This window comes from Convolutriloba macropyga, chromosome 4 (assembly GCF_964194025.1).
Source record: "Convolutriloba macropyga chromosome 4, txConMacr16.3, whole genome shotgun sequence".
NCBI lineage: Eukaryota > Metazoa > Xenacoelomorpha > Acoela > Convolutidae > Convolutriloba > Convolutriloba macropyga.
The window spans coordinates 1746204-1765420 of NC_134471.1; the positions used below are offsets into that span (position 1 = coordinate 1746204).

General features: G+C 34.8%; 2 protein-coding genes across 2 annotated transcripts in view; one reads left to right on the forward strand and one right to left on the reverse strand.

Moving 5' to 3' along the window:
- The window catches only part of LOC142337402 (uncharacterized), a 162173-nt gene that overhangs the window by 66874 nt on the left and 76082 nt on the right, over positions 1–19217 (forward strand). The gene's annotated exons all lie outside the window — the stretch shown is intronic.
- LOC142338203 (uncharacterized) overlaps positions 1–19217 on the reverse strand; it is a 41060-nt gene that overhangs the window by 11328 nt on the left and 10515 nt on the right. The window contains exon 2 of the mRNA XM_075387848.1: positions 16214–16328. Within this exon, the coding sequence (XP_075243963.1) occupies positions 16214–16328 (115 nt within the window). The remainder of the gene's footprint in view (positions 1–16213; positions 16329–19217) is intronic.

The window sequence follows — 19217 nt, forward strand, 5'->3', positions numbered from 1 at the left end:
ACAAACGAAGCTTTTCTCGGTAACAACAGACAGAATCCATTTCATTTCCGAAAATTTGATTTGGAACAGATTTATATCTATCGAAATGGAATGCCAGTCGCTGATAGTCCAATATCAACAAATGATGACAAACGGCTTTACTTCAATACAATATCAGACTTAGCCTATACTGACAATGGTCATGGCATAAGTTTGACGGACTACCCGAACCATTTTATTATGGTTTTTGACTTGACCAGTACTCAACAAGCTTCTCACGATTTTGTTCATCCCGAGCTAACAAATTGCTCAATTTCGATCGAGCTGAAATTTTCGGCTGCCTTGCCCAACAATATTGAAATATTCATTGTTGGCGAAAAAGCTAGCACAATTTTTGTGGATTCTGCGCGCCGGGTTTCAAAAAATCACATTTTAACCAACTAATGGATGAAGATGACATCAATGACCAAATTCAAAAATGTAGAAAACTGAAATACAAATTTTGTGGTGTATTTGCTGCCAACAACTTTCCCCAAAAATTCCCCAAAAACAGTTTTCTCATCGTAAATGCTTCGCCCTCGAACAACCCTAGTACACACTGGCTTCTTCTATGTAATCGAAACAAAAAAATTATTTTTGCGGACCCCTTGGGACAATCGATTATTGCCTATAGAGACTTATATCACAACTCTACTGACACTAATGCACAAATATGTCAATTTCTCGAACATCAACCAATTCAGAGTCAAAACTCAGAACTGTGTGGACTTTTTTTATATTTATATTGCGCATGTTATATTTAGTAAAAGACAAATTGTAAAAATTAATGATGTTCAATTGCTTCGCTTTGCGCTTCAAATGATGTTTTAATATCTGTTGAATAAAATTTTTTTTTTTCAAAATTTTAGTTTTTCTTCAAATACAAGACGAACAAATAGTAACTCAGAATCAATATCTAATTTTCCATAACCACTCACAAATATGTCCATAACTTTACAAAAAGCACCAGAATGAGGACCACTTAAAATGTTTTCAACTCGTTTTAAAGTTTCTGTACAAATTTGATCAGTTTGAGTTTGTTCATGGCCGGTTTCTGCTGAGATGGTATTGTGGATTGTTTTCTGTGCGATTCCTCTAGTTTTTGTGGCCGTCGTTTTTGTCGTCGTCAACATCTTTGCTGTGTTTGAAATTGGAAGACGTTTGTGAACCGTTGCTGGGTCAATTTTTTCTCCTGTTTTGTCATTGAAGTCAACGGCTAACTTCAATTTTGTAAACACTTCTCCATTCGTTTCCAGTTTTGAAGAATTTGAAAATAGGTGTTTGAAAGTTGTGAAAAGACAGGGGACAGCAAAAGATTTGTTTTGCTTTGTACAGCCAATACCAGTTGAACTATCAATCAAAATGTGAAAATGGTAAGTTGCTATTTGGCAAAACTCAGACTCAAAGTGAGTACAAAAGCATAATTATTCAAACTCGTAATGTCTGTTGGCTTTTGATCAACAATTTTGAATCTAAATTGTTTCTGAAATTGTTTGGAATAACTTGGAGAACGTTCATACAATGCTTCCACCATCCTTGCTCTCGAGCTTAGGCCTTTTATTTGGTGGCGGTTTTGTTGAACAGTCTTTTGATGATTTTTCTTCTGATTCAAGTATCTTCTCTGCCGTATTGACCAAACTCCCAAATTCTTGCAGAGTTAACGAAATTCTCTGTTCAGACTCGTATTCTTCTGCTGCTTTTTTAAACAGTTTCAGAAACACGTACGTTCTTGTCTTTTCATAAGTTTTCAGCGTTGCCCTTATTAAACGCTTATCAGTTTTGGAAATATCAAAATAACAATCTCCAAATTCTGTATCTTTAGTGGAAATGAAAGGCATAGTGTGCAACTTGTTTTTATCACTTTCAGGTACTATAATGTGTAAAGATTCAAACTAATGGCGGCGTCAAGTTGGGATTAAACCAGTGTAGTCATTTTGTCTAATTAAATCCAGCTGACATGTGAATACAGAGTCAAGTACGCCTATGGCGTACTTGATTCTGTCTCTTGCATTCACATTGGATTGCATAATTAATTTCAGATGTGACCTTAGATAAGGTTTCCGTACTGAAATGGTTGGTGGTACCACAAAAACTGAAACAGATGTGACCCTAGGTGTGGCGACCACAGGTTGAATTTAGCGTGAACGTGCAGAAAATTCAAAACAGATGTTAACCTAGATAAGAATTGAAACCAATATAATTCAACTGGTTATAACGTTATGACACATGAAAATTAAAAACAGATGTGACCCTAGGTGTGACGTGAATAAAACGTTGAATATAGTGGGAACGTACAGTATTAGTAATTCAAAACAGTTGTTAAACTAGATAAGAAATGCAATGCAAAGTTAACTTGGTTTCTAGGTTATATTAATTAGAAATTAAAAACAAATGTGATCCTAGATAAGCGGTGTGTTAAAAACGTATTAGCACCACTAAAATTATTGAGTTCATTTCCTTCGGTTCTTCTTGCTAAACAGTCAATCTCTACTTGAAACCTTTTGGTTCCTCTTGCTAAACAATTTCACTCTCTATTTGAAACTAGTGTTATATTTTGATCGTTATAATGTCTGTAAAAATTTTTCTGCAATTTCCCGAGAACAAACTCTTGTTTATCAGACATTGTACGAAAACTTTGTCGTCTTGATTCAACAGAAAAAAATTGGCGATGTTTGGACAGTATACCAGCATTGTCTAAATCCAAAACTCTTTATCAATGCAATTGCAGCTCTACATAACAAAACGGAGCCTTCTGAGAGCAGCATTATTACTTCGGGTGGGTTATTGCCTCCCAAAACTACGCCTGCATTCGAGAATCACGATGTTGATACCTTGACAGACGAAGTGCGGAGGATATTCTATCGCTACGATTGTGAGTGTGTTCCACTTTGTGAAAATCAACTCGGAGTTTATCGAGCATGCGACGAATTAATAGATATGTGGGGACTCAAGTCTGCGCCCGTTTCTCCCACCAGTCTCACAAGTGTGCCAGTGACGCCTGCAGTGGACCCTAGTCCTACAGTTACACCAACTCCTAGCCCATCCCTGTTTGCGGAAATCAGTAAAAGTTATCAACAAAAGTTTTGCAACGGAAATCAAGATTTCAACTTGAACATTCTATCCGAGACAAGCTTTCATACCCCACAGCAATCGAATTCAGCCCTATTTGAAACAGCGGAAAGCGTTGAGACACCGCAAGTTTGTGCTGCTCCTAAAAAACGAAGACCAGAAAGCAACCTGATGGATATATTTGATATTTAAAACTAAAACTATAAATATATGCGTGCTTTAGGTTGCTCAATAGTTGTGTATATGACATTCATTCAATTGTGTATCATTCAATTGTGTTGATTGCCTTTGTACAATTTTTGATATAGTCTTAATTCACAATAAAGATCTTCAACCTTTTCATAAGGAATTGAACAAGTTCAATCATGTCCCAAAAGAACACTGCACTTTGAGGAAATTGAATTTGGTTGAGCAAGTTCATTAAACAAAAAAAATAGATTTCTACCGCTCTTTAGTTATTAGACTTGTCTATTTAATGTTTTAAGGTTTGTTCAAATCATAGTTCAAAAAATGAAATTTTTTGAAATATTTCAAAAAAAATGAAGAATTTACGAAAACGATAAATAATAAGAGAAAGAACGATAATTAATCAGGAAACCGAAGAATACCTTTGCTTCAATTAGGTTTGCAGTGAAAAGCTCTTTATTTGGAGGAAAAGTTTGCAAAAAAAAACTTTGTATATTAAGGGCGAATCCAAAATTCAACAAAAAGTGGTTAACAACTGAAATTGTCATTCTGGTGATTTTGTGGTAAAAAGAGGAGCTTTTGCCAGCATTCAAATTCCAGTGAGATTGGTCCAGTCTTTGTTCTTTTACTGTTTTCACTAAACAAAAGTTTAAAACTTTCAAATTTGTGTTCTTTGCATAAATATTTTTACCGTTTTTCTTGAAATCAAAAAAAATTTTTTTTCCTTTATATCAGCTGAACCTCATAATCATCCAAAACGAGAGTGACTTAGCGATGATTCCAATGAGTAGTATGCTATTGATCGCTGTAACAGGTACCATCTTTCTATCAAAAACAGTTTTTTTCTGTACAGTCTTTTTTTCAACAATTTTTACGAAAGTAACAAAATATTTTTTTGTAATGATCCGAAAGCAATGAAAAATTTATCTCAAATGAACGGGGATAGGCTCATACCATGGACAATTGTCCCCGCTATCAAAGATCTCAGAAGTTCCAGGTTAAAAAAGTTACTGCAACATGGTTTTTTTGCGTTTTTTCTTTTGTTATTTTAGTTAATCCCTTTTAATCCCTAAAAGTGAAAAAATGCCATTTTTTAACATGAAGGAGACATTTTTAACATTACTAAACAGAAGTTTTTCTGTAATGGGAACCTGTTAGAGAGCTGATGGAGTAACATACGTATAACGTTTTTCTTTATTCTTGGAGAAAAAGCCTAATCCCTTTAATCCTTTTGATCAAAAAAATTGAAGAATTTAAAAATAGTGATGTTTTCTTTCAATTGTTTACACAAAAGTTTCATATAGGAACACTCCATCAACAAAGAGGTCCTCCTGTGCTTCTCAGTCATATTTGCCAACACATGAACCCCTGGTAAAGTCCTTTATTTAGAGATTAAAGTCTTCTGAAAAAACTCGGCTTTCGATGCAGTTTCAACTGATGTTTCCTGATAGCCTTGGTGACTCCAGGACTTGTTTTCTTGTATGATATACCTTAATATAGACCCTTAGTGTAGATGCCTTTATATGCTCCTTAGCATGCATGCCTCCGCAACATGTAACAAGAACTTTATCAATTTCGAAATTTTCAACTTTTACTAAAGTTATTTTTAATTGTATATTAAAACCATAAAAATGGAAGGTACATTCAATCTGCATGCTTTTTAAACAATTGTTTTGGTTGTTTAACTTCTGTCTCCGCTTTGACTGAGCGATAGTCATTTTTAAGTTTGAATTTGATTTTTGGCGCGCTTTCAAGTTTACTTCACTTTGATTGGCTAATTTCAAACTCAAATTTGCGCGCGCAAACTTTCAAACTTTGCACAGCATAACAGTGAGCTAAGATTGAAATCAGCCATATTTGAGAACTCTTGCATTGAGAAATCGTTTGTTCAAAATTATCTGGAAAATGCCAGAAAAGTGTAACTTTTGTGACAACGTTTACAGCAACAAAAGTAACCGTGCTCGTCATGAACGCACTGTTCATGCTGACGAGAAAGGTATACCCGTATATCGCTGTTCAATTTGTCCAGTTACTCGCCGTCAATTATCTGAAATTCAAAGTCACCTCTCTGACTGCCATTGTTGATTTACAAATCTTTGTCATTACTGTAATCTTGCTTTCAACGACAAAAACTCGTTTAACGAACACATCAGAAAACAACACGTGTTACCTGTTCTTGACAACTCGAGAGTTGTCAATCCAATTGTGCATCAACAGGGACGACAACAACAACAACAACAACAACAACAACAACAACAACAACAACAACAACGAGGTACCCTCACAGAGTCAGCCTTTAGAAAGAGTCTCCAGTCTTATCGTATTGTAGATACTAACAACACCGTTGGCCTTCTCGATTTCATGACTGCTCAGAGAGATGAAATCAGTGACATTATAGAACAAAAAACATTGAACGAAGGTCCACGAAAAGTTCAATTCAGTGCGAAACTATCACTTCATAAAGAAGCGCGCGACCACCTAGAAGCATCGGATATTGATATCTACGCCAATTCTGAAATGACACCTGTTCATCATCGATTGTCTAACGAAACGTTTTTTCACATGGTGGAAAAGATGCTTACTGTCCTCTTCGTGTTCGCATCTAATGGAAGTGGTTGGATTCTTCAAAAAATTCTGTGGGTTGATTTAAAATTCGCTAAATTTTCGCCAATACGTGGTTCATCTTTTATTGAGCTACCCCTCTGTCTTCGCAATCAACGGTATTTACTGAATATACGCAACCATGATGATTTCGAATGTTTCAACTACTGCTACACCGCATGGTACCACGAACTGCACGGACCAAACTTAGCTGATCCTTCCCGAGACATCAGAACACAATTGACTAACCCGGCTACATATAGGAAACCTGAGGCTACCAAACCCCGTGGTGAGTTTTCTATGCCCATGGGCTTTCACGATATACATCAGTTCGAAATCATGAATGCCGTGCAGGTCAATGTATTTCAATTTTCAAAAGGAGACCTCCTTCCTATGTACGTTTCTAATAAGAGAAACATCGAACCAACGATTGATCTTCTACTCCTGTTTAACGAAGATGTACATCATTATGTTCTTATCAATAACCTCATTAAACTGGTATGCACTGTGAAAGAAAAACAGTTCACAAACAGCTTGCGTCTGTGCAGGAACTGTTTTGCTTTTTCCCACTCTGAAGAGCAACACCAAGTTCAGGATGATGCATGTCGAAACCATGCACCAGCAACAATAAAGCTGCCCGGCGATGATAAAAATTCTTTCCAGTTCAAAAATTTTAAGGCCCGATGGTTTGCTCCATTTACTATTTACTTCGACTTTGAGTCGTTTCTAATGCCAGTCTCATCTTGTCCAGCTAATCCGGACGCGTCTTCAACTGAAGTTATCTAACAATACATACCCTCGGGCTTCGCTCTAACTTTGATTGAGAACGGTTTTTCAACACCAAAAGAATTCGCTATCGACAGCTCCGAAAACTGCATGACAAATTTCATTAAAAAACTACATGAGATGGCGCGAGAAGTATACTATTCAAAGAGACGCTTTCCGATATATTTGGGACAACAAGTACCAAATCGAAGTAGTATAGTTGACTGTTGGATATGTGAAGAACCTTTCGGACCCGAAGATACAAAAGTGTTGGACCATTGCCACCACCGCGGGGATTTCTTGGTTTTGCACATGAAAAGTGCAACTGGATAAGACGCACAATCAATTTCACTCCCGTAATTGGTCACAACATCGCTAACTACGACCTTCACCACGTATGCTTGGCACTTCGAGAAATTGAGCCATCAACAACAATAAACGTCATCCCATCTACAGATGAGAAGTACATATCGATGACGTTCGGTGTCCTAATCAAAACAGTCACGGGGAGAGATGGAAAAGTCAGAAAAATTTACGGATATTTACGTTTCATCGATTCTTTCAAGTTTTTAACTACATCCCTTGAAAAGTTAATTGCTAACCTACCCGCTTCAACTTTCGCAATTTTCGATTCAATGTTCGATAGCGATCAGTCAGTTGATGCTCTAAGTTCGGTTAAAGAGAAAGGAATATACCCCTATTCGTACATGACTGACCGTTCAAAGTTCGCAGAAACAGAACTTCCCCCACTCGAAAAGTGGAAAAACAGCTTAGACAATGGAAAATTGCAAATTACAGAGGAAGAACTACAAAAAGCAAAAACTGTTTTCGAGACTTTCCAATGTCGTAACCTTGAAGACTACCATAACTTATATCTGAAGTGCGATACACTTTTGCTTGCGTGCGTGTTTGAAGACTTTCGGAGACTGTGTATGAACACCTATGGACTGGACTGTGCTTATCACTACAGTGCCTCAAACCTCGCTGGTGATGCATTTCTCAAAATTTGCCGGGCCAATATTGAATTGTTGACAAATCGAGAACATCTGGAAATTGTTGAAAATATGATTAGAGGAGGTCTCGCCTCGGTGTACGATGAACGTTACTTCAAGGCGAACAACAAGTACATGGAGAATTATAACAGTGCGCTCGAGTCTACTTTTGGTTTCATGGTAGATGCTAACAACCTGTATGGTGGCATCATGAAAACAGAACATCTACCCGTTGGTGACTTTTTGCTGGTGGAAGTCCCACTTGAGCAGGTACTGAATACACCGACTGATTCTCGCATAGGTTACATCCTTGAAGTAGATTTGACGTACCCACACAAAATACGAGACCTCCATCGTGATTTCCCTCTCGCGCCGACAAAGGAAATAGTACCCGATGAGTGGTTGAGCACTTATCAGAGAGAGTTGAAGTTCAATGTCAACATGCCGCGGTCATCTGTCCCCAAGTTACTACAAACCGTTACGGACAAAAAGCGGTGCACGCTCCATTACCGGAATCTTCAACTTTATGTACAACTTGGTCTGGTTGTTGACAGAGTACATCGCGTGCTCCAATTTTCACAAGAAAACTGGATAGAGCCATATATCAGATTAAACACGGAAAAAAAACAGACCGCGCGGAACAAATTCGAAGAAAATTTGTTCAAACTTATGAACAATAGCGCTTATGGTAAAACCTGTGAGTCAAAAAGCAGGAGAATGAAACTTACCTTAGCGCAGAATGCAGATCAAGTGATCCAGAATGTCTCACGCTTTACCTTCAAGACATTCAAAATTTTCGGCGAAAATTTAGCTGCTATCACGCACGACCCAAAGAGAATCTTTTGGGATAAGCCAACAATTGTTGGCGCGACAATTCTAGAATTAGCTAAATTTCAAATGTATAGGTTTCACTATAATATAATGAAGCCGCATTTTGATTGTCGCCTGCTATATTCTGACACAGATTGTCTTTTATATAAAATTCGATCTGACGATTTCTACAAGGGATTAGCAGCAAAACCCAATATTTTGTCGGAGTTTGATTTTTCAAATTAACCTATGGAGCATCAATTTTTCAACAACAACAACAAACTCGTCGTTCTCAAATACAAAGATGAATTCGCCGGAAAACTCATCGACGAGTTTGTTTTGCTGAAGCCGAAGTTATATTCCATAACTTTAACAGGTAAAACAGATTTATGTTCATTTATAACTTTGGTGTTTTTATGGTTACTCATTATCACACATACATCACACTAAACTTTAAGAGAAGCAAGCAAGCATTTCTTTGAAAAACTTTCTGAGGACAAATTGATAAATTTTTTCGCAACTTTTTTGTATTTAGATTCCCGAAAAATCTCTGCAAAAGGTGTTACCAGAGCTGCCAGGGAACAATTAACGCACCAGAAATACAAAGACGCTCTGTTCCTCTCATCTACACTACGAACACCGAACAACAGAATTGTGTCAGACCGTCACGTTCTACAGACTGTTTCAATTAATAAACTGTCCCTGAGTCCCTTCGATGACAAACGTTTCATTCTTGAGGGCGGTATAAAAACTTTGCCGTACGGTCATGCCGACGCAATTGAAGCCACTGATCTTGAAAGTGATCCAGAGCGGGATGCACCGACGCAAGATGAAATCGAGGATCTCTTTGGGGAAGAATGGGAAACGGATAATGAGTCGGACAGCACGCTCCCTGCTTCTACTGAAAGTTGGCAGCCACCCGATCCTGCCCTTGAAAGTTGGGAGCCACCTGATCCCGGATTCAACAGAATAATAAACGAATCGGACTTGGATAGTGACGATAATGTCGATTTCGAGGCAGTAATTGACAAAAAATCTCCAATCAATGGTCCATTCATAGATTATGAAGCTGTTGAATCTGAGGACGGAAGAGAAATAACCGATTCGGAGGAGGAAGAAGCAATACCACCGCGTAAAATGAATCGACACACATAAAAAACAGCAATTTTCAGCCTTATTTTTACGTCTGCAATTGTTAAGATTGTGTTTTATGATTTATATTTCAATTAAAACTGTTTAAACTACTCTATTTTATCCCCATTTGTATATATTTTCCCTATGACACTTCAAAAGATTTAAATATTTGCATTTTTTCCTTCATTTCGTGCTAATTTTGTTGTAATTTTTCGTTAAAAATGGCTCAATTTTTGTTCAAAACCCATTTCAAAACTCTGACCTACCCGTGCTTAACACTGGTTTCAGTAACAACGCGTTTTGTCGTGATTTGTAACCTTTCGATTGTACAGGTTTTGTGTTCAGTTTTGGTTCAATTTCTCAACCCAAGTTTGTGTTGTTTAGCTAAATTTCAATTGCTAGATTTGAGCAAATTGCGTGGTTTGGTTCTACAGTAAATTCACAGTTTTTATCCAGTCTTTCTGATAAGTGTAAATATTTCACTCTTTGATAAGAATAAATAATTCCCTCAAAGGAGGGGGGAAATGTTTGGATAATAATTCGGCATAAACTGAATAATTCCTTCAAAAGCGGGAAATGGAGGGGTAATAGGTTTGGATAATAATTCGGCCGGAAGGGAGCTGTCCCTGCATGTAAAAGGTTGGGTTGTCCTATCCCATGCAAAAGGTTGGGTTGTCATAGCGCATGTATCGGGTTGGGTTGTCCTTCCCAATGCAAAAGGTAGGGTTGTCCTCAGTACAACCCTATCTCTTACATGTAATGACAACCCCCCCCCCCGATCTTCCATGGTGTAAACGTTACTACTGTGATTATATTGAGAATTTGAGGCAGCTGATATAGACAAAAAGAAGATTAACAGTTGCTACTGTTTCAAGTTAGATAACACCTCAAGAGCAATTAGTTGGTCGGAAAATTAAAAAAAAAACGAGTTCCTACATGCACGTTTGCGGTAGTACAAACAACTAAAACAGTGATTCTTCTAGGCGTGCTGTCATCGATTAGGAAAAATAATCTAACTGTCCTTGGTTTGAAAAACTCGGATGCTCGTCGTTTTTTATGGTTACATTTAAATTTTTCAACCATATGTACCTTGATGGACAATTGAATTTAAAAAACTGAGCACGTAGTAAGTTGGCTTGGACCAAAAAAAAGATTAACAGTTGCTACTGTTTCAAGTTAGATAACACCTCAAGAGCAATTAGTCGGTCAGAAAATTTTAAAAAAAACGAGTTCCTACATGCACGTTTGCGGTAGTACAAACAACTAAAACAGTGATTCTTCTAGGCGTGCTGTCATCGATTAGGAAAAATAATCTAACTGTCCTTGGTTTGAAAAACTCGGATGCTCGTCGTTTTTTATGGTTACATTTACATTTTTCAACCATATGTACCTTGATGGACAATTGAATTTAAAAAACTGAGCACGTAGTAAGTTGGCTTGGACCAAAAAAAAGATTAACAGTTGCTACTGTTTCAAGTTAGATAACACCTCAAGAGCAATTAGTTGGTCAGAAAATTTTAAAAAAAACGAGTTCCTACATGCACGTTTGCGGTAGTACAAACAACTAAAACAGTGATTCTTCTAGGCGTGCTGTCATCGATTAGGAAAAATAATCTAACTGTCCTTGGTTTGAAAAACTCGGATGCTCGTCGTTTTTTATGGTTACATTTAAATTTTTCAACCATATCTACCTTGATGGACAATTGAATTTAAAAAACTGAGCACGTAGTAAGTTGGCTTGGACCAAAAAAAAACAGTTTTATGTTATATTTGTGCTTAAGGTGTTCACAGCTGTTCTAAGAAACATGGCACAATTGCCTAGTGGAATCGTATGTGATCCACAAGCACATGAACGGTAAGAGTCGTAAGAGTCATATACGATCTTTGCATGACCACCCGCGCGGAGGAATTTTGCCAAAATTATGTAAGATCAGCGGCAACTAGCGTTGAGAAGTCGGAAAATTCACCGCAATTTTCTTACATAATTTTGCGCTGAATGCGCTGAATGCGTTGTAATTGTTTGAATTTGAAGACAAAATTTCAACGCATTCAACGCAAAATTATGTAAGACAATTGCGGTGAATTATCCGACTTGTCAACGCTAGTTGCCGCTGAGCTTACATATTTAGCGTTGAATTTAGCGCAGATCTTACATATTTAGCGTTGAATTTAGCGTAGATCTTACATAATTAGCGTTGAATTTAGCGTAGACCTTACATATTTTTGCGTTGAATTTAGCGCCGGTCTTACAAAAAACCAAAGCGTCCACTTGAACTATTAACCTCTAGTTGCGTATGGGACTCGAACTGCTGACCTCCTGTTTGCTTGTCGCCTCTTCTACCATTGCGCCACAGTACCTTGGTTTCTTAAGAGCCGCAATTCTTATAAAGCGTAGATCTTACATATTTTGTGTTGAATTTAGCGTAGATTTTACATATTTTGCGTTGATTTTGCGTAGTATTTAACTTAGCATATTCAACGCATTTACCATGTGAGGCGTACTGGCAAAAATTTAAATTTTTTAAAAAGTTTTGAAAAAATTTGAATTCGTAAAATGGTCTGAAATGGTTTTTGCACCGTAAGAGAGCACTCAAAGGTTATTTTTTGCTGACTTCATTTTTCTCACTAGTGCAGTATAGGGGTAGAAACAGTAAAAATAATAATTTTTTGAAAAAACTTGAAAAATTTGATATCGTAAAATAGTGTGAATTGGATTTTGCACTATAAAAGAGCACTAAAAATGAATTTTTTCTGACTTCATGTTTCTCACCTTTGCAATATAGGGTTCAAAACAGTGAAAAAGAGTGAATTTTTGAATAAAAAACTTGAAAAAGTTCTGAAATCTTAAAATGGTCTGAAATGGATTTTGCACTAGAAAAGAGCACTAAAAAATGATTTTTTTCGACCTCATGTTTCTCACCTGTGAAATATAGGAGCCGAAACAAAGAAAAAATTGACTTTTTGCAAAAAAAAACTTGAAAACTTTTGAAATCGTAAAGTGATCTGAAATGGAATGGAAAGATTAGCGTTGAATGCGTTGAATCTATGTAAGATCAACGCTAAATTCAACGCTAAATATGTAAGATCTACGCTAAAATTCAACGCAAAATTATGTAGGATTAGCGTTGAATGCATTGAATTTATGTAAGACCAACGCTAAACAAGTAAGATCTACGCCAAAAAACGCAAAATTATGTAAGATTAGCGTTGAATGCGTTGAATTTATATAAGATCAACGCTAAATTCAACGCTAAATATTTAAGCTCAACGCTAAAATTCAACCCTAAATATGTAAGATCTACGCCAAAATTCAACGCAAAATTATGTAAGATTAGCGTTGAATGCGTTGAATTTATGTAGGATCTACGCTCAGGCGTAGATTTTACATAAATTCAACGCATTCAACGCCAATCTGACATAATTTTGCGTTTTTTAACGTTGACACCTCGGCCCGGGTAGTAAGAAACATATATGACCATTCTATGGTTGCTAAGATTCATAAAATAAAATTTTCTTCTATTCAAATAGTTTTTCCTACCCACTTGTGGGGGAGGAACTATATACTCAAATGGGTTTTTTTGTTCAGTCAATTTTGGCCGATCAATATATTCATCATACAGAAATTTGAGTGGTAGAGAGCACTTTTTTAAAAAAAGTTTTCAGTTTTTTGTTTGTTTTTTTAAGCCACCTAGAGACCAGTCACTTTTCATATCGAGGTTATGTTAACGACAAACCTCATTTGCAGTCAAAGGAATCCCAAAGAACAAAAAAATCGTTTTCAAGAAAATGCTCATTTTCTTTTTTGGCTTCGACACTGAGTCTTTGTAAATTTATGTAATTTTTGTAATTTTTGTAATATTTGTAATGTTTTTGAGGATTGACTTTTTTTGGAGTTCTATGGCATGATTTCATTGACTAAACGTAAAATTTGTTCCGTAATAAGCATTAAGTGAACATATCTAGTGCTTTGAGTGGACAGCTATTAGACTGTTTTGATGTGAAGAATAATTTTTAGAAATTTTTTTTGATTATTAATCAATCCTAAATTTATTATCGTGGCCTGCAAGTCAAAATCAGTATTAACACAACCCTCTTCCTTTCTGTGACCAAATTTTATCTGGTTATTGGTTTTATCTACTAACTATTGGATATATGACTTCAATAACACAAGATCTCATTTTTTTAAAAATTTTTGTGGTTATTTTTGTTTTATTGGTTACTTTTGAACTCAAATCAAATTATCCAAATATTGATAGCTCCAACTGCCTTGAAAAAATTTCAGTGGATCACTGATAAAGTTTTCACCGAAAAGCTGATGATTTAAATGGCTTCGACACTTTCTTCTCGCACTTATCTACTGAATTTTTGGTTTTTGCTTATTTTTGTTGTTGTTTTCATTGTCATAAGACTTATTGTGATGCTTTTTTTGTTTAAGTGTGCGTGACTTATGTCTTTTTCCTACCATTGGGGCATATCAGAGAGTGTTTATTGACTTCCGTTGAAAGCTATTGAATTTAATGGCTGTAAAGTCCTTAAAAATAATTTTTCAAAAATATTTTCTAAACATTAACCAATCTTAAAATTTTCTGTGAACTGTTAGTCAGTCTCAGTATTGAGAGGATCCCCTTCTTTTCTACTGCAAACAAATTATTCCGGTTTCCGGTTTTATCGTCTACCTAATCGTTTTAAGACCTCAATGCCACGGGTTTTCATAATTTTTTAATTTTTGGATACTTTTTCTTATTTTTGGTTCCTTTTGAAATCTTATCACATTATTCTAATACTGGTAGTTCCCATTGGTTTAGGTAAGACGTTCAAAGGATCATAGTAGAGCTTATGATTTAAACTGCTTCGACAATTTTTTCAGGCACTTTTCTAATGAAGTTTTCATTTTTGCCTGTTTTTGTTGTTGTTTTCATAGTCAAAAACGTGTTGTAATGGTTCATTGATGAAATATGAATGGCAAACAACCTTGTCGTACCATCAATATAGCGTATTTAGTGGCTTCCGTTGAAAGCTGTTGAATTTTATGGCGTTGATACTACGAGTTTTCTAAAAGGTTTCATGGTTCTAATGTATTTGTTCAATTTTGGTGACTTTTTGAAGTTATATTGTTAAAAAAGAAGAATCCCATTGTTGCTAAACAAATTATTGGACACTAGAGAAGTTTTTATCGAGAAGTTCACTTTTTAATGCCTTCGACGATTTTCTCGCTTTTTTTCCTGAATTTGCTGTTTTTTCGTTTTTTTTGTACTTTAGGTAGCCGTAAATTGCCGACCGGTCACATAAGCTTGTAATTGAAGATTAAATGAATGATGTTACCCGAAGCACTCAGTTTATAGCGAATAGTCTTAAAGTTTTTGATATACAATTTCAATTTTTTTTTTCAAGTGTTTCAGTTTTTGTTGTTCTTTTCATCAAATTGTTACTTATTTTCATCATTGAGAGGTCTCGTCCAAATTCTTGTATTTAAAAAAATAACATATCTATTAATCAGATTTGTCATTGATGTTTTGTTTTTGGACAATATTTTTTTTAAACGTTTTTTGAATGGTCAGTTTTGTGTTACTCTTTCTCTTCTTTCAACACAATCGCGTAATAACAGATCTCAATGGATTTCAAATGTGGCCCAGGTATACTTAGTTAATATCTCAGTATAAATCCTTTAGCTGAAATAGTAAAAATAACAATTGAAATAAAAGTACATAATATTCAGGTAATAGCTAATGACATTAATGGTATCAATAATTTGTGTTTTCGCAAGTCGTTTGTAATTTTTTAAGTTTTTATGCATCTTTAGTCTGTTTTTATGGCTTAGTCTAACCAATGACATGTGTCCTTGGTTTCGTATAAATTTTCTGTAATTTGTCAATGTTTATTTAGTTAAAATTTAATGCTTTTTGAGACTTTTGAAATGTCTTGGTTTAAAAAATATTGATTAATTTTTGAAATCCGCCTCATTGTTCGTTCTCCATGTCGACTTCAACTTAGTCTCATTAAGAATAGTTTCCGTCTGCTGTATAGCTAGGAAAAAGTAAAATTGTGTATTTAAGGTTTTATCTGACTGCATTTTGACGTTCTTACTAGGTGCTTTTAAATTTTGTTATTCAGTTTTTGGCGTGAAATTTTTGTTTTTGCTAATTTTGTTGTTTTTTTTGTCGAAGCCTCCTTAACTGCAGATCACGTTGGCGTTGTAATGAGGCATGGCATTATGTATTTCAATTAGTAGTAAGATTGTGTAACGATTGTTTTGAACTCAAATAGCTATTTTTGTTATATCGTCATTTGGTTGACAATTAAGTAAAGAATGTTGTTGATAAGCTCGAGTCGGAACATCATGTGCGAATGCACATTAACGAGCCTCCTTGCTTTCTTTATAATTGGTGCCTAATATTTCCTTTACACTAGAAAATAAATATTATATTTTAAATATATAAGCACAAAAAAGCTTTGACAATTTTCATGTTCCTTTTAAAGTTTATATGATCTTTTTATGCTTACTGAGAAACAATTTATGATCTTAGTATGTTTTCCAAGATTTCATGCAATCATATACGACTCAGTATGATTGCCAACATTGTTTTATTGTGCTCAATCGGGGTTCATTACACTGATATACAAATAAAAAGTTCTCTTACCTTCTTTGAATGCATTTCTGTCCTAATTCGTCTTCCCTGTATGGCAACAGAAAGTCAATTGACTCCCGATGGTGTCCCACGGATTTTGATGCACTCGAACCGACTATATTTTCATCTGAAAAATGAACGCATTCATGTTCTTCATTTCATCCCCTTTAGATACTTTTTGGAAACTGATTTGTAGAAAAACTGATAAATACCCCCTTTGAAAATTTTTGAAAAAATTATCATCATATCAAAAGTCTCGCTCTAGTGCTAAATCCGTGGACGATACGATTACAGGGTTTGAATCAGAACTTTTCCACTCGGTTTCAAGCTTTCTTCGCACCAATCCGTACAGAAGCTGAAGTGCTTTGCGATCATAAAAAATCATAAGATTCTGGTCGTATGCAAAAATCATAGCAAACAAACTGTGACCACATGACGTCATCAAGATATGTTAAATTTTTGTAAAGGAAAATGTGAAATTATTTGTTTTCGAATTTTTATACAAATTGCGCACAAATTAACACATATAAGAAAACATCAAAATGTTTAAGACTTCTCAAGTGAAGCCGCTCAGTTCTTCTCAAAAATATTATGATTCAGGATCAATTTTTGGATCAACAGACATAACCAAACATAAACAAGTTTTAGGAACAAACAGACAAAAACAAAGCAAAAAAATTTTAACCTCTGAAGTTCTTGCTAGGAATAATACGGAAACTTAAAAAAACTTATTGCCAAAAACAGGTCAAAAACAATTTGATTGAAACAAAAAGCGGCTGACGGAATCTTCTCTAAAGCTATTAGCAGCTGACTTAACGCGCTCCTCAACATAGATTTTGAATTGCAATATTGAATTCTGTTATAAAAGACATCAGGCCGCAGAGATTTACCCAGATCGTCAGGCGCAAATTTACCCGATCTGCGTTTTCCTTGTTCATTCTGTCTATGTTATACATTGAAAGTGCAACAATTTTGCGAAAAAAAAACTTTAGCAAAAACAAGCATAATTAAAGGGAATTGAGCAACACGTATTTGCAAAAGTTTCCAAAATTTTAACGCGTTTTTGAGATACAATCTTTGCTTCCTATTTTTCGCGCAATACGGATCACGAAACTGCTCAACTTATAAAGTTATTTTTCGCACGTAATGTAGCTCTACTTTGCCCTGATTGCATCTAGTTTTACCACTGAATTCATCTATAATCCACAATTAGGCCTAAATTATTTCGCGTTTTTTAGTTGATAGCAGTTAAGTGATTTAAAAAAATTACAGGTTATTATTATTATACTATATATAGCTTAAATTTATCTCAAAGTTTTCATTCTATGAGTGACTAGGTCGGGAAATGGAATTGACATCACCAAAAGCCTTTTTTGGGTTTTTTTAAAACAAATTTTGACAAAAAAAACTGATTTCTGAAATTTAACTGTTTTCAGGGTAAAGAAAACTTAAAATAGCATTAGTTGATATTCTTGATCGTCACTATTTCCTCATGATTTTTCAGGCTTATTTGTATTCAAGGATCATTGCTTTGAGATAACTTTTTTAATTTGGACAAATATATTAATTTCTGAAATTTCCCTGTTTCAAATTTTTCTTTTTTTATTGCTCTATGGTTGAATTGGCTTTTTAATCAAAAAAGCTACCTTTTTGGTAATTTTTTCTACCTACAAAGCAAAGGTTTGTCTTCTAGCAAAATATTGTCTTTTCTTATTTGTCCATATGAAGATAATATTAGAAAAAGGAAATTTTGGTTAAAAAATCACAGGTGAATTGATTACTGTTTTTTTCTTGCTAAATTCTTGCTAATTGAGTTAAATTGAGTTTGCTTAATTTTTTTTGCGTCAATTTATAGGTATACAGGTATCTAGCTTTTGTTTTCTGCAAAATACCTCAGTTCTGCATCTGTTCTAGATGTCCATTATTTTCTGAAAAATCAACCCAGTGCTCGACAATTTTTGTGTCTCTTTTATAGATTTACAGGGTATATTAATTTTCGAGTGTTTATTTTAATGATCTTTTTTACAGGTTTATAGGTGCCTAATAGTTTTTTTTGTCTATTTACAGGTTTACTGGTGTCTAGTGATTTTTCTGGAAAAATTCACAATTCTGGTCTTTCTCTCTCGCTCTCTCTCTCTCTCTCTCTCTCTCTCTCTCTCTCTCTTCTCTCTCTCTCTCTCTCTCTATCTCTCTATCTATCTGTCTATCTATCTATCTATCTATCTATCTATCTATCTATCTATCTATCTATCTATCTATCTATCTATCTATCTATCTATCTATCTATCTATCTATCTATCTATCTATCTATCTATCTATCTATCTATCTATCTATCTATCTATCTATCTATCTATCTATCTATCTATCTATCTATCTATCTATCTATCTATCTATCTATCTATCTATCTATCTATCTCTATATCTATCTCTATAAATATCTCTCGTAAAGATCATTTTCAGAATCAGAAAAAGAATTCATATCACATATAAAATGACTTCGACTAAAAACAAAAAAAAATCTAAATATATATATATATATATATATATATATATATATATATTTTGTCACGTCATTAATTCACATCTTTAAATCACTTTAAAAGGTTCAAATAAATTTTGCATGTTTAATCAACAAAGCTCAAATTACTTTTGCTTGCTCAAATGCACGCTTTTAATAATTAGGCTCAATGGGAAATTAGAGATATTTTTTTGGGAAAAATAGATACCTAAAATGAGCGGAAACTTGCTACAAGACTTGTTGCCTATTTTACTATTTTAAAGTATCTCAATTTTGCAAAAATGGCGTGAACTCTTTTGCAAAAATAAGATAAAAAGCTTCTCTCCTAATTTCGTTCATTTTTGCAGCTATTTTTCGCGTGACTTTTACTAAGCCGGAAATTTTGTGGTACACCTCTGCCTCGTAATGAATGTATCTTTGTTGGAAATTTGCCTCACAATAGCTACAATGAATTTTTTTAGAACATTACAGAGACTATAGTGTCTGTTGACAAGAGA